Source organism: Erithacus rubecula (genome assembly GCF_903797595.1).
Source record: "Erithacus rubecula genome assembly, chromosome: 8".
Lineage (NCBI taxonomy): Eukaryota > Metazoa > Chordata > Aves > Passeriformes > Muscicapidae > Erithacus > Erithacus rubecula.
Genome location: NC_136659.1, coordinates 1,137,112 through 1,160,723, shown reverse-complemented (window position 1 = coordinate 1,160,723; position 23,612 = coordinate 1,137,112). Strand labels below are relative to the sequence as shown.

At 50.7% G+C, this 23,612-nt stretch overlaps 1 protein-coding gene across 45 annotated transcripts in view; it reads right to left on the bottom strand.

Annotated features, from left to right (window-relative positions):
- PCBP3 (poly(rC) binding protein 3) overlaps positions 1 to 23,612 on the bottom strand; it is a 53,139-nt gene that overhangs the window by 27,336 nt on the left and 2,191 nt on the right. For 27 of the 45 annotated variants that reach the window (XR_013774923.1, XR_013774924.1, XR_013774925.1 and 24 more), the window contains exons 1-5: positions 22,622 to 22,677; positions 17,531 to 17,605; positions 16,257 to 16,362; positions 11,859 to 11,948; positions 184 to 255 (exon numbers count right to left, since the gene is read on the bottom strand). Coding sequence is in view for 41 of the 45 variants with exons in the window: in XM_079311340.1 (XP_079167466.1) it covers positions 184 to 255; positions 11,859 to 11,948; positions 16,257 to 16,358 (264 nt within the window). In the remaining 4 variants the exon portion in view is untranslated. Of the gene's footprint in view, positions 1 to 183; positions 327 to 11,858; positions 11,949 to 16,251; positions 16,363 to 17,530; positions 17,606 to 22,621; positions 22,713 to 23,612 lie in introns of those variants that run through there. The other 18 variants (XM_079311336.1, XM_079311350.1, XM_079311356.1 and 15 more) reach the window with 15 other exon arrangements.

Here is a 23,612-nt window from a genome sequence, read left to right as displayed (position 1 = left end):
CACTGTCCCAAGCAGAGGGACAGGGTTGAAGGGCAGGAATGAGAGGGAGCAGGAGCATCACACCACCCTCCGCACCAGCAGCCAGCTATTCCCAGGGCTGGAACAGCTGGACAGAGCTGTGTGTGCAGCTCAGCAGATGGGAGAGGGACCTGTGAGGACACCCCTGCTGCAGGAGCTCCTTACCTTGCCATGCATCAGCAGCCGGATGGTGAGGGTGACATTGAGGCCACCTTCGGAGACCTTGGACTCCATTTCCTACCGGGGACGGGAGACGCGCGTTAGCTGGGAGAGCAGCCCCGGCACAGGCAGCGCCTTGGCTGGATCACCTGGGAACACATCAGGAAAGGTCTGCTCTCAGAGCAGGCTCCTCAGGGTGGGATGGACCCCACAGCGCAGCCAAAAACAAACTCTGGACCAGGACAGCAGATCAGCAGCCTGGCCAAGGCCAGTGGCTGCAGTGAGGCTTTAAAAGACCGTTCTAGCAAACCAAAGTTCACAATTTCCAGCATAAAGAAAGCCACATGGCACTTTTTCAGTGGTCAGGAATTGTCTATCTGGCCCCAGGAGCACAGAATGGGAAGGACAGAACAGACATCCTGGTTGCCACACATCCTGACCTGAGAGCTCCCCGGCTTGAGCAGACTGTGGATCATGCCACTTCCAGCCATTTATGTCACACATATCTAACGAAACCAGGCTGTTTTCCTTTTTCATTCTCTTTCTTTCCTCCTCTGCCCTCTAGAGGGGCCACTGATGTTTTGAAGGCAAGGGAGGGGGAAAGAAAAAAAAAACAGGATGGCAACAAATCATTCATTTTTCATGCCTGATGCCTCTTTAGGAACACCTCTGCATGAGGACGTGGCATTTGAAATGTCTCTGCCCATTGCATGGGGAGAGCAGCCATGTCCCAGAGGGAGGTGCCAGCATCCTTCTACGTGCAACACTGAGATATGGAGCAATTCTCCCTTGTGTTATTTAATCCCTCAGTCCATATCAGATGGGAGATCTTTCATCCTGCTCACAAGCATCTGGCATTTCCCCTTGCTCCGACAGGGACTTAAGTGAGCAAAAAAATGCGGTACGTAAACAAGTTCTCAAGTACTGCTTTAATGCAAGTCAGGCTGGATAAACAGCAGTAACACACAGACTGTGGCTGGGAGATGGGTTTCATGCAAAACCTCTTCCCAGAGGTTATTATGAAACCCAAAATGGATAAACCCACGTGGTTTGCAGGGAGATAAAATTCCCTAAAGCTAAAGGACACTGACTCACTGGGAATCAGGCTGCTTATGACCTACACACAAAAGCGGGGCTTGAGGCTGCTGCTGCATGCTACAAATGAAAAAAAAAGGATGGAATCCTCACAAGAAGGATAAGAAATGAAATATGCTGAACACCAAAACAGGTTCACTGGCACAGGTTTCCCAGAGAGGTTGTGGACTCCCCATCCCTGACAGTATCCAAGGCCAGGCTGGTCTGGGCTTGGAGCAGCCTGGGGTAGTGGAAGGTGTCCTTATCCATGGCAGGGGGTGAAATGAGATGAGCTTTAAGGTCCCTTCCAACCCAAACCATGCTGTTATTCCCTGGTTCTATGTCAAGCCAAAAGGTGCTTTTAAGGGTGGGGAGGAGAATGTTTCTATGGAAAAAGGTGATGACATTGCAGACTCAAGTAACAGGAATGGGCTGAGAGACTGTAGCAGAACAGGCAAGATCAGGAATTTTCAAGACTGAGCCCACAATAAGGTGAACAATGAAGGCAAAGAGTAACTAGCTGTGTTGATTAACCCTAGGCTGACTCCTGCGCATGGAAGGTTGTGCCAGAAAGGGTCAATAAGCTCGTAGGTGGAGGTAAGCATTTCCAGTGCTCACAATGTGCCAGGAGACAAACTCCTGCACTGGAGACATCACAGAACCATGGAATAGTTTGGGTTAGAAGGGAATTTAAGATACCCCATTCCACCCCTGCCATGGGCAGGGTCACCTTTCACTATCCCAGACCACTCGAAGCCCCAGTGTGCAACCTGGCCTTGGACACTGCCAGGGATCCAGGGGCAGGCACAGCTGCTCTGGGCACCCTGTGCCAGGGCCTGCCCACCCTCACAGGGAAGAACTTATTCCTGAAGTCTCATTTAATCCTCTTCTCTTTTCAGTCTAAAGCCATTCCCCCTGGTCCTGTGGCAGGGAGGATGTTTGCCATTCCCAGCTCCACATCCCTCACAGGAGGAACCCTGCATCAGGCTGTTATGTAAATGCTTCCAATTGATTGAAAAAGTGGGTCATGTGTTAGCCAAATGCTCCTGGCTTTAAGATTTATCAGCATTATTAAATTAAATACGCTTCATGCTCCAGTGAGCGGGAAAGCTACATTGGCCTTTTCTTAATCATACTAGTGAAAGGTAAGTGTTTTATAGGGAGCTCATGAGCTCAATGGAAGGCATGGCAACAATAGAGCCGAAGCATTTACTCTGGGCACAGGCCTACCCCAGCAGCCCTCATTCTCTATGGACAAAGGGCTGGGAAAAAAATTATCCCCCAAAACAATATTTTGAGCATTTCAGAGCATTCCCTGCCTGGAGAGAGACCCATCTTGGCCCCTTGCTCTTCACTATGGTGTTCTGCCTTGTTCACCACAGATTTGAAATGGCTCCTTTGTCCACACACTTGAAAGCCCTGAGGACACCATTACATCCAGCACAATGGACAGAGTAGATACAGAGCCCAGCTCCAGCCCAGTGCAAAGCAGGTGCAGCCCCACAGAGGTCAAAGACATGGGGAGACAGAACTGCCAAGCTTGGCCCCCAGAGGGAAAGTTGCACACCTAGCCAAGCCAGGCTCTGCCAAGCATTACACCTGGGCAACCGCAGGTGGAGGACTGGAGTATCTTCCTCCCACTCAAAGGGAGCAGCTGAAAGCTTTTGCACCACAGCAAGGGGAGATCTGCCCCAAAGCTGGATAATGCCCTTTCAGAGGATGATCCCATTCCACAACAAATAGTGCTATTAATGGCAGCTGTGTTTGCAAGAGTGCCTGGAGGAGACATCATCAGTTCTCAGAGTAATCTGGTTCTTCCTTGGCTCAAATATATGAAATTCTGGGAAATTTTCTTAATCTATCAGGAAACCCCTACATCTGAAAAAGCCACTCAGGAATCAGTGATCAAGGAATAGGAAGGAAAATGAAAGCTCAAACAGCAGGAAGACTCCTCCACACACAAACATACACACTCCATTTTTTCTCTTTCCCTTTATTTTTGAGGTTGGAGCGATTGCCTCACCTGGTGCTCTTGTGTTTATGCTTGCTGATGCCTCACAAATACCAACACATCCCTAAAATTCAAGCAACACCCCTCCAATTAGGGGAAATCTGAACGCTGTGTATGGAATTAATTTAGTAACACAATCATCTCCCATACAGGAGGAGGCACATGAAGGAGAACAGGAGGAGGAAATGGAGCTCTGCACTGGACGCTGGTCTCCAGCCTAACTTCCATACAGGAGCTGGAAAAGCGGATGCTGGGATCCAGGGAATCATGCCTCTGATATCCTATCAGGAATGCTATCCCTGATGGCAGAGCCTCAGCTGAGCTTGAGCAGAGCCCAAATCCCTGCAGGAGCTGAGGGACATTGCTGGCTCTCTTCCTCTTCCTCCTGCCATGCATTTGTAGGTCCCACTGGAAGTGCATGAGCTCTCCATGTGAGCAAGCCTTTGCTTCCTAGAATTATTTTGGGGGGATATAGCAACATTTTGTTCAAGCTGTCCAAAAGCAGAGAGAATGACTTTGTGCAAAGATGCCCCAGTGGCATAACTCACTCCCTCCCTGAAAGGTTTGGGTGGCAAGTTCACAGGCACCACCAAGCAAATGCAAAGGAGAAAGTCTCCATCACCCCCCCTCCCCGCACTGATCACAGGGCCTCCAGGAAATCCCACTTTCTTGCAGGGATATCACAGAATCACAAAACGGTTTGGGTTGGAAAGGACCTTAATGCTCATCTGCTTCCACCCCCCTGCTATGGATAGGGACACATTCCACTGTCCCAGGATGCTCCAAGCCCCAGTGTCCAACCTGGCCTTGGACACTTCCAGGGATAGCCACAGCTTTTCCTGGTCAGTGCAGGTTTATAAAATCCAACAGCTCAAAGTCCTGCTGACAAAGAGTCCTTGAGGACCTGTGCAGGTAAAGAGCAGGGTGGGCAGGGTCTGTGCAATCCCTGTTGTGTCACTTTCCCAAAGGACGACCCCCTGGAGCATCTTGGTTGCTCAGTAGTAATGCCACCCCAGAAAACATCCACCACACTTCCGAGGCTCTCAGGTGTTCCAGGAGCCCCACCAGCACAGCTGGGATTTCCAATGGGGGTGGTAGAATTTCGTGGTGGGAACTAACATCTGGGATAGCATGTCTACCACTCAAGACAGTATTTTCCCCTGCGAGGGAGGAAATGTTTAAACAGCTCTGACCTCTCCATATCATCTTCACAAAACTCAGACCAGGGCTTTCTGATGCTTGGAAAATGATAGATGTATTAAAGGCACAGAAAAGCCAGAGAGGCCAGGAAAGAGGATGTTTTCCGGACATTTTAGGCTTTCTAGCCTGTTTTGTTGAGGAGGGCTGCCTGTCCACCTGCATAAGCAGGAGTTTTCTTCCCACTCATCTCCCACTGACTTGATCCTGCCATTAAGGCCTAATCCGGTGATTTCCAGCACGGTATTTTAGTGGCTGGGAAGCTCGGCAGTGCAGCCAGCTCAGGATTATGACGGCAGAACAGTCTGGCCAAGTCAAGACGGGGGTGAAGGAGGCAAAAACAGGCAGAAACCCAAAGCCAAGCATTGCTTTAAAACACATGGAAATGCATCAGCCACCGGTGAGCTTTGGCTGTTGGGAGATGAAGGTGTGGGAGGGCAGTAGCACCATCTACATGAGTGACACCTATTTGGGAACAAAACTGCAGCCCCAACTGCTGCCATTTTCTACAGCTGTAGTAATTTTTGTTGACCTTTCCTCCTCTTTACTCTCCAGCTTCAGTGGAAATATTTTATATATCTCTAACCAAAAAAGATGCCCTGTGCCCTCCCAGTACTTCAGCCAGCAGGATATTCCTGCCTCTCCCTTGCCTGTGATCATTCCAAGCAGCACATGAGACACATGTCCTGCTCTGGCCCTCACAGCAGGCATCTCTGAAGGCTCCTCTCTCAGTCACCTGCTCCCATTTCCCTGCTCCCCTCCAGCTGAAATCACAGCCTCACAGAATCATTTAGGTAGAAAAAGACCTCTATGATCATCCAGTCCAACTGTTTCCCCAGCACTAACCTTGTCCACCACTAAACCCTGTCTCTAAGTGCCACATCCACGTGCCTTTTTAACTGTTCCAGGGATGGGGACTCCACCACTGCCCTGGATAGCCTGTGACAGAGCCTGACTACCCTTTCCATGAAAAAAATTTCCCTAATATCCAATCTAAACCTCCTGTGGCACATCCTGAGGCCATTTCCTCTTGTTCTGAACATTTGCTGATACGATGACGCAGAGCTCCAGCACAGTCACACTGCAGTGGGCTCAGCCACATCCCAGTCAAGCACCTGCAGGAATTCCCAGCTGATTTCCTCGTTTTCTACTTCATCTGGTGAACTCTGCTTATGGGCTCAGGCATTAGCCTCCACCAAAGCAAGCTCAGTCCAAGGAGAACAACTGGTTTTGTTGTGACAGCAGTGCCATTATCACAATCTTTTGGGTGAAGATCAGTGGATGAAACTGCAGCTTTTCCCTGCCAACCTCCCCAGGCTGATGGTCGGGAACATCATTTCCCCCCCTGCAAGAGGACACAGGATGAGAGTACCTGTCTCTGTGCCCTGATACGTTTGTGGGAGACAAAACCTTGAGGTTTGTGTTAATTCCAGGTTTAGAGAAAATTCAGGTACCTGAAGGATCTGCAGAGATCTACAGGATCTACAGGATGCAGAATTCCCATTTACTCACATGAGCTGCTGCAGTGCTGCAAGCAGAGGTCAGACACAGATGAATTAGGGAAATGCAATGTAGTAGCAGGAGGATATTTGATGTCCTTAGGAAAGCCAGTAAACCTTGTTTGGGCTGGTTTCAGGGCTTTTTGATTGTGGGACCCTGTGCAAAACCAGTGTCTTGAACCTGTTTAACCACCACCTCAACAAGGTTATTTAGAATTATCAAGAGTTATTAGAAGAATAATAGATCCTCATTTAATTTGTTAAATTAAAGCTGATTTTGGAAGGTTGGGGTGAGCAGGGAGGGGATGGGAACATTGTGCTATAATTCAGTCACTTCCAAATCACTCCGTTAGTTACTTCTGAAACAACTTGACAATGAAAACAGTATTTTCAGTGAATGTCACACTGCATAAGTGCATCAGAAACCTCCCCCTATGAGGCAATGAAAGCCAATGCTCTTTGCAGCTGGGTCCACCACGACTCAATGACCAGAAGCACCATCAGATGTCTGTGAGCCTTTGGCAAGACCTTGAGTGCCAAGGAAATAACATTCCTAGGATAAGGAACACCACCTCTTTCTTCTTTGATCTGCCAGCAGATTAAAGGATAGATAAAAATAATCCATTACAGTTTTTTCCCAAAATACCATCTGACCCTCCAAGCCCAAGCCATTATTTTGGAGAGGTTGATCCATTGGAGCTGCTGATGGTCCACTGAGGAGCAAGCACTGGCTGGGTCTTGGCTGGTGCCAGGTGCCTCAGTGGGCAGAGCCCCCCAGGAAAGCAACTACTTCAGTGCTATGCTCCGTGCCCACATCCCTGACTGCGCCAGGGGGATTTGGAAAGCACCACAAGCAGTGCTGCAGCGGGCGGCCGGACTGAGCCCGCCAGAGAGTGGAGGAGCTGTGGGCTGTGAAGGGAGCTGGGATGGCTGAAACCACTGTAAAATGGTTGGGAAATGCTTCAAAACATTGATCAGGCACACTCCAGTTAAAATGCCAGATGATGACCCAAGTGGGAGAAGCTCTTGGCGAGCAAAGCGAGAAGCCGAAATGAGCTTGGCAATGTGAAGAAAATAAGATGAAAGTTTGCAAGGCAAAATACTGAACTTAACTGTATGCAATTATGTGCACAGGAACAGAGGAATTGCTCCCCATCCACCTGAAAGTGGCTGGGAGTGACAACCTGAGTTGCAGAAGGAAATTAGGAACGGTGAAGTGGCTCTTCAAGGCTCTCCAGGCAGCAGAGAGCAACCCCAGACCCCTGGGGCCAGCAAACACGGCCCCATGGGGAAGGGCTGGAGGAATCAATGCTCTGCAGCCCAGAGGGACACAGGGCCTTGAGTAAGGGACTTAAGCTGCACTGAAGAAAGTCCAGGAAAAGAGATTCTCCACAGCCACACCATACTGCCAGATATCATTCTTTAGATCTTCCAAACATTCACATATCAGTAAATAAAGCTCATCTGTTCAATAACCATTTACAACCTTTATACCAAGCCAAATGCATCCAGATCAGGGTTTTTTCCTCCAGCCAAAAGCCAAGGAATGGAAGCCAGGAGGTACCACCTTGCAGCAGGAGATGCCTCCACAGTTACCACAGAGATACTGTACCAGCGTAGTGCATCAGACCCAAAGGACCCATATCTTGCTCCAAAGGACCAATGCAGTTGGAAATGTCCCAAGGAATGATACAGTCAAATATCAGCCCCTTAAGTGCAGATTTTAGGTGCCATTTTTCAGGGGAACCCAAAGGACTCCCCAGAAAGAATGCTCATGGCCACAGACTTATGCTGGATGCTCACAAAGAAGGAGACCACAGGGAAGTGCGTGGATCTCCAGAGACAATCAGCTTGTTCTCCAGCATTCTGGAAATAAGAGGCACAGCACTGCAAAAAGCTCCAGGCACATTCCCAACATCCTTGCAGCTGGGGGGACAGCTGAGAAGAGAATCCCTTCATGGACCTGGGAAAGCAGAAAGTGAACACCTACCAGGGCTTCCTCCAAAACATATGAGGATGCAACCAAGAGCATCTCTCCCCAGGCACCAGCCATCCCACAACACTCCTCATTCCCCTCCTCCTCCAGAGCCTGCCGGCTGCCCTGGCTTTAATCCCACAGGCAGCATCATCCCCATAATTTCCTCCATTTTCAATCTACTTCCCTCCATTTTCAATCCACTGATCTGGGGGCAGTCTGCAAATCCCTTCATCCTGAGCGCGAAGCAATCTACTGCTTCATCTCATCCCATCTCCATTTCTCTAATCCCTGGAAACAGGGATGAGGTTTGGGCTGCCCTGGAGGGATCTGTCCAGGTGCTGCTGGACAGAAATGAGGGGCTGGGGCTGCTCTCATGAATGCCATCCAATTTCTCAAAGCACCTGGGGCAGCTTCTAGCCCCTTCTGATTTAGGGATGAGGGAACAGGTCTCCCCACTCCCCACAGCTGACATGCTGGGAATGTAAAGGACAGATTAGATGCAGAAAACACCTGGGGATCAAGCAAGGGTGACAGGGGGTCACAAACACCTTGGTCCCATCAATCCCAGTTGGATCCAGTGCTCTTCATCCACAATCCTAAACCCATGACTTTCACCTTGGCTGTAGATGCTCTTTGGGTGTGGGAGACTGATCAGAGGCATGGGAAGGGAGACTCTTGCCTTGCCTGCCCTTCAGAAGTAGCCTGGCCCCCTGAGGGGGTCGGCTGGGAAGCAGACTGACCCCATCTCTCCCTTGCCATGTCCCTGCTGGTGCAGGGCTGGAGGAGGCGGGAGGGGGGATCCCACCCCGATGGCCACAGCAGAGCCTTGTCCCCAGCCCGAAGAAGAGACTGCAGGGTGCTGTGTGACAGGGCTGCGTGGTGCCCGTGCCAGACCCATGCCATGCCATGCCGTGCTGGCTCTCCCTGCTCTGGCTGGCGAGAAGGAGGATGGGGCCCTCGGCATCCGGGGGTGGATCGCCAGCATGCTGTGCTCAGACCCTGACAGCAGGCTCCAAAACTGTCACTCCTGATCTGTTTTCACTTCAGCTAAACCTCAACCCCAATTACAATCAAGGAGAGCTGCCTCTCCTCTCCCCTTCTCCCTGTGGTAGGTCCTCTGTAACCTCGGGTCTCAACACTGAGCCAAACCCCAGCCAGGGAATGGGTGAACTGGCTCTGCTGGGAATTGGGGCTGCTGGAGACAGGGCCACGACTGCTCCTATCCCAAGACCTGGCCCTGGCAGAGAGGGTTGAGCCATTGCAGTGGTTGCATCCCTGCAGGGCTGTGGGTCTCTGTCAAAATCCATGGGGGATGTGCCACTGACACCCTGCCTCTGCCATGGGTGGTATCCAGCTCCAAAGCTGCATCCATGGAGTGGAGGGGGTTTGGTGGCAGTGAGGTACACCCACTGCCCACTGCCAGCTCACTTAGCATCCCTCAAATTAAATAAATAAATCAAGCCAGATCCGTGTGTGTGTCTGTGTGTGTGTGTGTGTGTGATCAGAGCACTGGGACGGATGTGTTCAGCGGGAAGCTGAGAAAAAGCCCCGTGGATGGAGATGGCTCTCACCAACTGGGGAAGCCTTCAAGTTCCCTTTGTGGCTTAGCTGGCCATAAAGCAGCTCAGAGAACCAGCAGACTCTGGTCCCTCAGACCTCAACCTGTCACCCAACCCCGTGCTACAGGACTGGGGGGCTTGAGGGCTACCCTGTGGGTTTGGGGACCATCCCCTGCTCTCCAAAAAATCGTTTTATTCAATCTAGGATGCGCACAGCCTGGAGGAGCCAGGGCTACCAGTGCTCAGCTACCACTGGGATCGAGCTCACCCCAGTGTGCCAGGCATGTCCCTTCCCACCATGGAGAACCACACTGCCAGCAAGGTGCCCTCTCCTCTTGCCCCGCAGCAAACACTCATTTTCCAAGAGGAGGCCTGGAAAAAACAATTGATCCCCTGGGAAAAGCTATCCTGGAACCACCAAAGCAGCATGGCTGGCTGGTACCCAGAGGAGTATCTCAAGGTAGAAGGCAAGCAGCTCCCCGTGCCCCCTGATCCACCCCAAAAAGGAGTGGGCACCACTGAGGGAATTGCTCCATCCACCAGCGATCCCAACAGCATTCTTCTTCCCTCATCCCATGCTACATTCCTGCAGCTTCTCCAATGCCATTTTGAAGGCATTCAAATAATGGAAGCACTCATAAAGAGATTTTTCCCTCTACCTTGAGCAGTAGCCTTTTGTCCCCCCCCCCAAAATAAACATTTTTCTTTGGAAGAATAAATTCAGCAAGATTAAAAGGACATTTCCTACAGTTACTTCCCAAGAAAAAAAATTTGCTTTTATGTCTGAGAATGCTAAAAATATTTACATAAATGAATCCCTAAAAGAAAAGGGGAAGTCTGAGACTAAGGGCTTTGGAAATATTATCAAGTTATTCTGGAATTCTGTATTAAGAGCAAAACCTCAGCCATTAGGAAATAATGCCTGTTTTTTTAATTTTTTAAATTCTGGGTTGGGTTTCTGTATCAAAATGCAGCCCAGCATCTGTCCTTGCATCTGTCAAAGCAAAGGTCAATCACTTTATGGAAACTTAAACACAATGTCCTTGAGCCACTGTTTCTGTTTATTTTTAAACTGGATGTGACTTCCAATTAATAAAATCAGATTTTTAAAGATGGTTCACATTCAAATTACATTATCCCAGAAAACTCGGATTATGAGAAAAACATATCCGAGAATATTTTTCCTTTTTAGTATGGAAATGATAATTTGGGGTGGATTTCAACAGCTTTTAAGTCCTCTACAACATCTGCCACTAGTATTTCACTTTTCTACTTATAAAGTGATGATGAAACCAAGGAAAATCTAACAGAAACATGATGATATCAGGAAGAATTTCAACACCCTCAGGAAAATGGATATCTGAAGGCAAACAGAAAACAAAGCTACCATCATAATAAAAGGGATTGCTCTCTCCAAATCAAATTTTCACGGCAAAAGGAAAAAAAAATATTGGAAAAAGGATGGAATTAAATAAGAAGAATATTTGTAGCATTAAAAATTAATGGATGTGGAATGGAATTAGAAATATTTTTTAGAAATACTGGAACTAGAGTGGAATTCAAAACAAAAATATTAAAAATTTGAAAATATACTGGAACTAAAAAATATTTAAAACCAAACAAAACAAAATAACAGAAGGTAAAAATCAAACAAATCAGGGTTGGGGGTTTTATTATGTTGCCACACTAAGGCATGATTACCATCCCTGTTAATTTAGTGTCAATTTCTTGAAGGCAATTCCATTTGTGCCATTCCCACCCAAGCACACACACAAATGACACTGTCCAAAGCCTGAGCTGCAAATCATAGAATTTAGGAACAGCTGGATATGCTGGTTAAGGAAGATATGGACACTTCCCTACCCAGGGAGACAATCTTTGGCACTGGCTGCCAGGCATGGGTAAAATGGAATTTAGCGAAACTAAAGCACACACTTTGAGAACCACGATATTGCAAAACAAATTCACGGCAAGATCTGTCAAATTTAACTTGTAAAAAATACAGTTTGGCTTTTTGGGTTTTTTTTGCAAAAAACAGAAACAAAAAATATTCAGCAAAAATAATTTTCCAGCAATGTTTTGGAAATTTCTTCCAAGAGAGATCTGGGGAGCAGCTGCCTAACTTAAGGGAATCCCGTAGCTTGCGTGCCGATGTCTCCTGCAATCCTGCCTCATGCTGCCGCAGACTTAAATTTCCTCCACCAGATTCCCTTAAAACTGCTCCTAAGCATTCAAAGCTCTTCCAACCCACACTGGAGCCCAGGATCTGGCTCATTCCAAGATTCTTCCCTAACTTACACTGGTGGGAAAAGTTGCTGGTGGCGGGTGGTCTTCCACCACGACAATCTTTTAAATCTCCTTACCTTTCCCAAAGAGCCGCTTTCGTGCCGCTTTGGCGGGAGAGGACCCAGACAGATGGCCAGTCTTTTCACGTTTGGAAAGGATGAAAAATGCTACAGGGGGGGAAAAAATCCCAGTGATTTTTTTTTTTTTTTTTTATTCTGCTGCTCGGCGCAGAAGGGCTCCCAACCTCATTGGCCCTGGGAGATCCACCACGTGGCATGGGATGAAGGGCACGTGACCTATTTTCTCCCAAATCCCTGGGTTTGCTGGAAAGGGGGATGCACCCACGGCTGATGTTCTAGTCATTTCATGGGCTTTGATTGATTTATTTATTTTTATTTTTTTTTTAAAGGCCACTGAGCAAATCTGGATGCCTCAAGGCGATGAGGGCAAACCAGCCAACGCTTCCAACATGGAGGAGAAAGGATCTCAGCATGAGACAAACTCCAGTGCGCTGCCCATGTGCAGGGGGAAATTCAGCCATGTTTTATAGGATGCCTGCCTACTCAGTGCATGGCCAGAGACTCCAGGAGGGACAGGAGGCTGTGCTAAACCCTACATCTCAGAGGCAGCTGCACAGTGGGAAGGACCAGGCTGAAGCCCTGCCTGCACATCCCAGAGTTCAGCTGGCTGCCTGCAGGAAGGGGATATGTTACAACTGCTCCATCACCCAAACCAGATGATCTCGTGCTCCAATGTTGCTCCTGACCCCTCCTCAGCCATTCCCATCCTCCGCTGCCCTCCTGGCGGACGCACCAAACAACAGCTCCAAGAGATGACAATCTCCTCTGGAGGCTGCTGGAACAGCTTTCTGGGAAGCTGGAACAAGAGCAGTGGAGGCAGCGTGGCACACTCTGGGTGGGCACCACCTGCTCCCACCAGCCCATGGCCATGCCAGGCCCAAAGGGTGTTTCAGTGTCCCTGCACACTCACCCAGCCCAAAATGCAGCACAGTTCTGCGGATCCCAAAAAGGTCCCTGACACCTTGTGGAGCAAGGAAAGCCAAGCCACTGCTCCCAGTACCTGATTTTGACTGGTGCTGGTGGTGTCCCCCTGTCCCTATCCCTGGCTCTGAGCCACCACATCCCAGCTGGCCATGGTCCACAGGCCAAGCATTGCCTGTCCTTCCCTTGGTAGCCAGGACAGGCACCAGCCCTTCAGTGTCCAGACATTCAGTTTGAGTAAGGGAAAAAGAATTTTTGGAGTCCTCAGACACCCTCATACTTTGCCCATCAATGTTCAAGCCCATTGGTCGCACCAATCGGAAACTGCATTTTTCTGGCAACCCAAGCTTCTACCTGGCTGTGCCAACCCTTGGCTGTGCCATCTTTCCATGCCAGGGATACACATGTTCACCTGAAAGTTGCGGCCAAATCTACCTTGGGCATCTGCCCTTGGATGTCACTTCTGCAGAGCAGCTGTCCCCAGCCACCCCATCAACCAAGGGCTCGAGCCTTTCTTATCCAGGGTGGCACCTAAGGCACCTTGGAGGACCAGCTGAGCTTGGTGAAACAGCCATGGCCACCTCCAGCCCTTCTTGGCATCACCATCATGTCCCAAATGCTGGTTCTTCCTTGCAGATGTTCCCTCTCCATGGCTCTCCACAGGGACAGGAAGCACCAGGAGCACAGCCCCTGATTCCAGATTCTTCCCAAGGCAAGATAGCCTCACCACACTGTTCCCAAAACCACAAGTACATCATAAAAGGCCCCAAACAGTGTAGAAAAGTGCAGGGTCTCACCCAAATCCTCTCTGGCTCAGAGGATCACGCTTCAGTCAGACCATGGGGCACTCAATTCCAACAAATACACACTGGTGGAGAAACTTTCCACACTATAATTTTCAAATGCAAACTATGGCCACAGCCCAAAGCACCCAGCTCGCCACCTGAACCTCCTATGTTTTCTGATGGCCACAGAGAAGAAATCTGAGCACCCTGGGACAGTGGAAGGTGTCCCTGTCCATGGCAGGGGGTCAGAACGAGATGACCTCTAAGGTTCCTTCCAACCCAAAGCATTCCATGGTTCTGTAATTCCATGAATCCCCCGTCCCACCTTTCAGACCCCTCTCCTTCCACAACGAAGCTAAAGCTGGCTCTCCAGTAATCTTCCCAATAATTATATAATAGAGAGGCAGGCAGATAAATCATTTCAGCCCGCTGTGCCGATAGAAAGCAAGCTGGATTAAAAGATCAGAACAAGCAATACTTAGATTAAAATGGTTTGTTATTTTCAGCTGCGGGAAAAAAATCTGTGGCTGAAGCACAGAAGATGGGAAGGCACATCATCTTTTTCCCCCCAAAACTTGACCTTTTCACATATTAGCCTAGACAAGTTCTCAGTTTCCAACCTCAAATCAGGTTTCACTTCCCAATAGGTAAAAAATAGACTTTGCCAGTTCATATGACATTTTAGCTAAAGATTGAGAGATGCTTCAAGTTATATTTTGCCCATGTGAAGCCATCAGAGCCCTTAAATTGGGAGAACCAGTGCATGCCTCAGCAGATAACGTAACTGCCTACAAAAAATGTGGCTCCTGGCACGATGGGCACCAAACCCTTGCCCTTATGCCATGCCTCCCCACACCCCCGAGCGAATGGCAGGCAGGTGCCAGGCTTACCAGAAGTGCAGAGGTGGCAGTGGCAGCTGGGAGAAGCCCATCAGACAGTGGGACAGCTCTCTGCAGGGACCTATATGTTGTCCCTCTGGCCCCCAGCAAGGTCGGCTCTGACTGATGGCTTTGGAAAGGCGTGAAGGGGAGGCAGGAACAAAAGGGGGAGAGAGGGAGCTGGCGCTGGGGGCCGAGCTCTCCGCAGGGCAGGGTGCTATCGGCTCAGTTTGGATCGATGGATGAGCTCCACTCATTCACCTTCAAGTTCAGATCGAGCAGAAGGGTCAAACTGGGAAATGGCTTGGCACCAGTGGGCACGCCCCCATCAGCACCCTGCAGCTTCATGTCACAGCTGTTTGCCTTGCTGGAACAGACAAATCCCACTCAACAGCATCTCCAGAACCAGCACTCCCACCTGAACACATTGCTAACCACATAGAATCTCCATCTTCCAGCATCAGCAGTGACCACTCATCCCACCATCTGGATGGAGCAGCAGTTTTACCAGTGTCATGTCCCAGAATATCCTGAGTTGGAAGGGACCCACAAGGATCATCGAGTCCACCTCCTGGCTCTACACAGAACAATGCCCAGAATCCCACCTTGTGCTCTTCCATGTGTCTCTCCCAGCTGTAGTTTTTCTATAAAAACATCTCGATACTACACACATAGGATAGCCTTGAGATCCAAGGATGGAATCCAACAGGGAAAGAGGTACAAGACACAGCCTTGGGGAGGACTTGAACAGAGACAGGCACCAGGCTCCTCTCCCTCCTGTGGATGTGGGAGAGGGGCTGGGACACAGACCTGGGAGAAGGGATGGGATGGTGGACAGGGAGCATGGGAAGGCAGAAAAATTATGTCAGACACCTTCCCAGAGGGAGATGGGAGCTATCAGATGTTGCGATATTCACCCAAATTTAGCCTTATATTGCAGGAAAGTGTATTCACTAAAGCCAGAGAATAAAACACACTTGCTGGACAGATGATGGCAGAAACCTCAGACCAGATATAACCAGTACCCACCACATCACCAGGGACCATGGATAAACATCCTCACAGGGTTTTTTTGCAAGTTCTATTCTTGCTGCACCTTATTGGATCACCTGCAACTCCTCTGGGAAACCTCCATCCCCCTATCCAAAACACACCTTCATGTTGCAGGTGCAGGCTGTTTGCTCTGGCCAGTCTCTCCCAACATTTTCTGTGCAGAAAACAGTGATAAGTGACACTCAGAAAATGAAAGGGAGAGAAGAGAAATGGGCCTGTCTGTCGCTACAACGTTTCTGCTTTATGGAGCTGTCTTCTCTCCTGGAGATGTGTATCCTCCTCAGCACTAATGGAAAATGTTTCCCCGCCATCCATTCGTGCCAGTCAGTGCCTGGGACAACACGATGGCCTGGGGCCACTCCGGATCTATTTTGGTCACAAAAGCTGAGTGGCTGATGAAAATCACCCCGTCTCTATCTCTGCACTTTCCAGCTTAGCTCTTTCGCTGCTTTTAATGGAATGGCCAGCCTGGTGTAGAGCAGGCAGGGGGCAGAGATGGCGGGATGGGAGAGCTGCAGGGATGTAGGAGAGAGGCCCCAGCACCCTACCTGCAGGTGTTTTACAGCTGAAGGGACCTGCAAAGACCCTCCTCCCAGGATTTGCCCAGAGAAGCTGTGGTTACCCCATCCTTGGAAGTGTTCTAGGGCAGGCTGGACGGGACCTGTGGCAGGTATCCCCATGGAACAAGATGAGCTTTAAGGTCCCTTCCAATCCAAACCATTCTGAGATTGTATGACTTAGAAAGGACCTTACCTTACCCTACAGGATGGCCTTGAGCTCCAGAGTGACTCCTGAGAGGGTCTGGCTACACCAGAAAAGAGCATGCTGAGCACAGCGGGGAACCCAGCAGTCCACGGCATAAGCCTGCAAACCAGGACATGGCAGAGGTTAAGGCACAGCACAGAGGAAAGACCAAACCTAATTAATGTGAACTTCAGATGGAAATCTGACACAGACTGGGCTGGGGGCTGGGGGAGAATGATCAGGAGCATCATCTCCAGGTTGTGTTTAGGGTAGGCAAGCAGAACTTCCATTTTTCTCTACATTGCAAACAGGTTTGGGCAGATCCTCAGTGTCCACCAACCACAGGAAATCATCCTGTGGAGGACGGGATCCCCGGGATGCCAGAGACTCTCCCCGGTGACCATAGCCCAGCAGTCCTCCTCTATGGTCGCCTGCCTGTGGTTGTGAGCAGCTGTGGAGCCAGGAGCCTGCTTCCTGCAGAAATCCAACAGTGGTGGAAAGAACCCAGCATGTTTCAGTGCCATGGGTGCTGGGTGCCAGCTGGACTTTTGCTGCTGCTCCCAATAAGTTAACTGGGGCGTGCACTACCCGTCAATACAATCAATGGAGCAGCCTCAGCTGCTAATAAGCCAAGTGCCAGAGGGAAGGAAAATCTCTCCCACTGCCCAGAATATTCCCTGGGCAGCAGGGTGGGTGAGCTGCAGACCCCTTGCTCGGACTTGGTGCTGCTCTTAGTGTGCTGGGGCATCTTGTGTGTTAACGGAGAAAATTTTCTTCTGCCTGGTGACTTTGCAACCTCCATGCTCATCCCCAGTGACCTGGGCACTTCCCTGCTGTGGGAAGGAGCCAGTCAGTGTAGGGGGAGCACATGGGACCTCCTGAAGTCAGTCTTCAGTCCTGCTGATGCTTGCAGCAGCATCAGCACTAAGGTCACAGCCCAGGGTGACCCAGGTTGCCCACAGCTTTGTCCCTTTGGGGCTGAAAACCTCCAAGGATGGTACATACACAGCCTCTCTCAGCAACCAGCTGATCTCAGAATTTATGTTTTTTCTCTCAACAGTTCTCTCCATGTCCTCCAAGGTAGCAACTACATCCCCAGCTGGTGTCACCTGTAGGCAGCACAGGTCCCAGGATGGACTCTGAGGGACTTCCCTGCACTCCACTGAGCCTACACAAGCCAGATAAATTCTAAATCCCAGTAACTGCTGCAATTGCAGCAGATCCAGTCCCACGAGTTCTGGTCAAATGGAAAAACTGGAAAGGATAGAAACCCCAAGCTGCGACTCACCGATGGAGGACCCACAGCGACAGGTCAGGGATCCTGTGCAGCTGGTGGTCAGCAATGCAGGAGGCAGGGAAGGATCTGAAAGATAACACATCTCAGCACCCTGAGGAGCTTGGGCAGCCCCCCCACCTGGAATCCACAGAGCATCCTCACTGCCCTGCTGCCCTGGCTGAGGGCAACACAAGGAGCAGGGAATCCCAGGAGCAAATCAGAGGAGCTATTGGTAATTGTTTTATTCCAATCAGTACCAATTGCTGGTCACTGATTGCAGGATTGATAGTAAGAAGTGAAAATCCTCATCATGGCACCAGTCTCATCAGCATACCCATGAAAAAGGAGCTCAGACAAGGGGTTGCAAGGAAACCCCAGTCCTCCTTCCCAGCACCAGCATAGGCACAAATCATCAACCTACACCCCACAAATCGGTAGGGGAAGAGACTTGCACTCATCTTCCAGGTCCTAGGTTTGAGCTTATCTCAAGGCAAGGCTTAGCATCCAGGGAATGCAGCATTAAGGAATTTGTTAGCAGTTTTCTTAATAAAATAGGGGTCAATCTCTCAGCAGTTCTACTCAGGAGCTCTGCTCCTGTTATGTCCCACCCCTTCCACCCACCTAGCTACAGGTGAGCAGCTCCCATGCCTGGTCCAACAGGGCTGTGAATACTCCCTGTTTTTGCTCAGAGTAGGATGCCCTATCCTACCACCCCAAATACCATATCCCCAACTCCATACCACTCCCCTTTCCCAAAAATACCAAAGCTTGCAGTGACACCCATCCTGCCTCTCCTACAAATTCAGGACCTCAGCTCCCCCTCACTACTGAGTCTCTGGCTTGTGCCCACCAGGAACCTTCTCTGGGATGTCTGGAACCATGTGGCACCTGTGTGAGGTCCAAGCTCTGCAGAGAGTGTGGAGAGCTTGGAGAGGTCCTATGGCTTTGCTGTTACCCTCCAGGGAAAATTCAAGGTCTTTTGGAAGACGTGCTGTGCAGTGGTCAGGGAGGGATGGGATGGGATGGGATGGGATGGGATGGGATGGGATGGGATGGGATGGGATGGGATGGGATGGGATGGGAATGTGGATGGGAATAGCTGGGATGGGATGAGATGGGATGGTGTGGGGATGAGACAGGATATGATGGGATTAGATGGATGGGGCAGGATGGGAATGAAATGAGATGAGAAAGGGGATGGGATGTTCTCCCACTGTAACACCAAACCCTGATCTATAGTACACCCCACAGACAGGAATATCAGTGAGATGGCTCCACCTCCATTGCCTCCCCAGGCTGCTGACACCCTTTGTGCTGGAGGGAACTCCCCTTCCCTCCACTGGGGATGCAGCAGCCCCCGCACCACTGGGATCCACTTTGTTCTGAGGTTCTGGCACCGCTGACCCCTGTGCAGAGTGAGAGGGATCCTTCCCTGCTCTGTGTTCCCATCATCCGCCTGTCCGGGTGTTCCACACAGACAGAGGCAATGATTTTAATGTCCCAGTGAACAAGCTGTCAGGATGCATCACCCTCAAAGGGCAGCCTTCAGAGATGCCTTCTCCTCCCAGGCGCTGCCTGGGCAGGGAAAACCAATTCCAGCTCCGTGTGTCTGCGTGCGCGCGCGCACACACACACACCCCGTGTCACCGGTGCCTATGATTTTCCAGCCTTTTAACAAAAAATCCTTGTGAACTCTGCTTGTGAGGAGGAGGAGGCAGCGAGCCCAGGGTGGGGGTTGGAGGGGAGGTGCCGCTGGGCTGGCAGAGGGGCAGCCCCACGGGCAGAGCCCAGTGATGTGATGGGACCCAATCTCTGCGGAGCAGTCAGGAGCCTGGGCAGGGACAAGCTGAGAAAAGCCATGAGCAGAGCTGACATCTGCCCCCTGGGCAGTACCTAATGAGCAAAGGCATTGTCCATTTGAGGAGATGAGGGAAAGTTAAAAGATTTCCGAGCTGACACCTGGCAGCCTCCATTGGTGTTCCTGAACAAACAGCAGGGGAAGGGCAATGGTGGTGGGGGGCTGGAACCAGTCAGCCCTGGGCTTTGTAAGGCAGGGTGAGCCCGATGGCCGCGGGGTTGACATCTCATCAGCTCATCCACACTGCTGAAATCTCCCCTGCTTGTGATTTCTGACACCTTAGAAGAGAAACTGGTGCTTGGTGAGAGCTCAGGGAGGTCTGGCAGGGTCCCATAGCTCAGGAAAAGGCAGCAGCATGGCAGGCAGCACATTCCCGGGTCCAGCAGCACACCAGACCTGCTCTAGGCTGGGATCTGGGCAAAGGCTCCTTGTGTCCCGTGGTCTTCACATCCTGGGAGTAGGACAGCACTCAGCAGTGCCCCAGCCCCCAGCGTCACCCAGCAGCCCCCCCACACTTCCACAAACCTAGTTCCGTCAGTCCCTATAAATCCAGCCTCCCTAAGCCCACTTGTCACAAGCTCTTCCCTAACTCACCTACCTCCAGCCTCTTCTCTACCCACTACTTTCCAGTGGTGATGACAGGAGTGATGGAGCAGGAGAGGGGAGAGCCCTGTATCATCCCTATCACCTCCCAGCTTTCCCCTTGGGAAAACCTGGCTCTGAAAGTACTTGTGAGCCACCAAATACACTCACTGCCCCCCACATCTCAAAGGGAAATGCTCTTCTCCCCACCTGCCTTGCCTGCTTTCCTAAAGGCCATGTGGATTTACAGGAAAATCATCTCCCTGCAACTATCCTGGCTGAAAGGGGAGATCCTGGAGCATCCTCAAGCCTTTCCATCAGCCTAAAAAGCAGCTTAATAACACTGACGTTACTCACATGGTTTTCACCAGCTCCATCAACAGTCTTGGGTCTTAACCCCATTGCTTGTGCATGACTTTCACCTGCCTGGTTCCAGGGATTTTTGTTCCTTTCCAACAAATACAGCCATAACCACCCAAAAGAAGCGTGCAGCCCTTTCCCTGGGATGCCTGGGAGTGCAAATAGCAGCTGCGCTCAGGCTGCTCCTCCCTGGCACCCACTGACCTGCTGGGCTCAAGCAGATGGAGCAGCCACAAATCCCCCTGTAAGCCAGGGAAGGGACTAATCTCCTAGAGAACAAATTGGTTGGCAAGGGGGGGAAGCTCAACATTCAACCCTCTCCTGCCTCCTCTGGCAAATCCAGCAGCACCCAGCATAGCCAAAGGGACCACAGCACCCCCGAGGGCGGAGAAGGCACCAGGAGTTTGGGTACCTGGTGGGGACCTGGTATGGGGACAAGCAGATATTTAGGTCACAGCAAGATAAGTCTTACATGTCCTGTGCAGGGAAACACGGCAGCTGGTATCTCTGTGGGGTAAATCACATCTGGTGAGCTCTTAAAATTTCCAAAATGCTCCCCAGCCACGAAAGGCTGAGGCTCCTTCAAGACTAAGAGGTCCCTGGTGGGTGTGGGAAGTCAGAGGAGTAGCCACTGGGAGGAGATGGATTACCCACACTGAAATGGTCCTTCCTCACGGCTGGAGTCCCCTGCAGTGGGTTAGTCCAGGTCCACAGGATGGGATCTGGAGAACCAAACACGCTCTCTCCAGAACACAGGCACCCCCAGAAGGATTGGGAATGACAATGTGCCCATATCAAAGCAGATCCCACCATGGACATCGCCCCCAGCCATGCTCACCCCATGTCCTTCAGAAAGGTGCTTCTGCCCAAAAGACCCCAAACCAGAAGTCAGCATAAGGACACACAGCCTGGTCCTGCTCCTGGGGCCATCCACAAGGACCAACCCTCTCCAACTCAATTTCCTCCTGTGCCAGAGGCCAAGGAGAGTGAGAAGGTCAACAAATTTTGCACCACCCTTCATTCTTCTGGGTTGTAGATTTTATCCTCTCCTCCTTTCTTTCTTAAGTCCCCTCTTCCCCTGCCTAAGGGCAGGAAAACTCCTCCTGTGTGCTGGCAAGGGACAAATGTCTCACCAGATATTGTCAGCCCTACTCAGAAAACTCTGAGGTGGGAGAGCTGATGAAGACAGGCATGAGAGCTCTCAGAAATGCCTGCAAGGAGGCTGCAGCCCAGGGGAGGATTGAAAAGGTACAGGCTGGGATGTGTGGCATCTGGGTTTGGATTGCATCCTGCACCTCAGATGGAGGATCATGGATGGCCAGCAGAGCCTGGGGAAGCCCTGATGAGGTGTCACACCCATCAGTGTGGCACAGCATCAGTGCCACCTCTCTGGATGTAACTGCACATCCAAAGGAATGGCCTGGGACAGAGGGTGAGCCATTGGTGTGTCCCTAGGGACCATGGCCACTCAAGCTATGCAGTCAAAACAGGCAATTTCAAGTCTCTCACTAATCCATCCCCATGGAGGGGAAATTTGGGGGAAAATCCCAAAATTTCCCTGAGAGAACCCCAGAAAAACCTGTTTTCCAGGTAAGGAAACTGAGCCACAGAGGAAACAATTGTGGACAGTCTTGCCTGTCCCATGGACCTATACTGTACCAGGGAAGGGCTTCATTTCAATAACCCAATGAAGTAGGGGCCAAGAGCTCAGGAGGCCAAGAACCTCACAATTTCCCAGATACCCTGGGCTCATGTCAGTATGCCCTGCCTTCATGTTATCAGTCAAATAAAAGCCTATAAATAGGGAATTGTTTCCATATTTTGAAGAAAGCTTAGAGACACAGAGTGAGTAAGCATCTCTGGAGGTCTCTGGTCCAGCTCCTGCCCCAAGCAGCGTCACTCCAGAGATGGATTACATTGCCTGGCACGAAATGACTCCACCCTGAAACCTCAAAACTTTTCCTAAGCCCTCCATTTTCTGCCTGCACCACAAGGACATGTTCCCTGGATGCCCTCACATACTGCCATTACCAAAAGGCCTCACTTTAATCCTTTTTCAGAGCACAATGGGCAGCCAGAGCCTCATCACAAACCATCACCTGCATAAAAGGGGATCACTTCATGGTGGTGCCCAGAGTGATGACATCCCCATGCCCATGGTTGCGATCCCGTGACCAAAGCAGTGTCCAGCCTGGAATGCCACCAGCCTGCATGACCTGTGCCAGGGGGGAGCATGCCACTGTCACCCCAAGAGTCCCCTGGACAGCCCCAGGTCTGCAACGGGGCCAGTCCTGCCTCCTCACCTCCAGAGTGGGTTGCAGGCACAGCACAATGTGGAGGCACATCTGGCCGTGCTGGGAGGGTGGAGCTGCAGCTGGATGGGTTCCTCCTTCCCTGCAGAATAAAGGGATGGGAGTCAGTTACCAGGCAAACACATCCTCCAAACAGTGTGCCCCCCACAGCAGGTCCCCATCCTGGGGACATCCATGCAAACATTTCAACCTGTGCCAAAGATGTCACCACCCCAATTCCCTCAGGACAAACAAGTCCTAGATGCAGCTTTTCCCAGCCCAGTTAGCCACAGTCTTCTAAGGCATGATCTGAGGCTTCTGGGACACTTGGATTTTCAGGAAATCATCACCTTGTGCTGGGTGAGTAGGGACAAGTAGGTTTGCTCCTAGGTGGTAGGGATGCATGAGTCATCCTCCAGCCTGGTGCCCTTGAAACAGAGCCAAAAACGCTTTTACCCAAAGTAGCCAGCAATAGGATACCAGAGCAGGAGCTCCCAGATTAACCCTTCCCTGGCAGAAGCTGGCTGGCTGCCCTCTCATGCAGATCCTTTCTATTCCTCTGCTCAGTGCTGGTTTTCCCACTGTGTGCATCCACCAGGTTGCCAGACACGATGCCAACACTGCCCTGGCAAGGGCAGGGAGGGGGACATACCACAAGATCCCAGTGATGGGCTGCTGCCAGACCAAATGGAGCTGGAAATGCAGGCCCCCCAAATGGGGAACACCATTTCTCTTCCACATCCCACCACAATGCCTGCCCAGCAAACAGGACAATGTTTGGGGTTCACCAGAGAGAAAACTCAAAAAAAAATAAGGTGGAAAATCTGAAGCTCTTTATTTCACTGTTTTGGGGGGGAGGCTCTTGATTCCTGCACTCCTTAGTCCTTGTTTCATTTATGAACCCACCAACCATCATCCACTCGGACAGGATCCTCTGGTGTGCCAAGATTTGATGGGCTTTCCACAAAACAGGGGGAAGTAGCCTGCTGGAGAACCCCATATT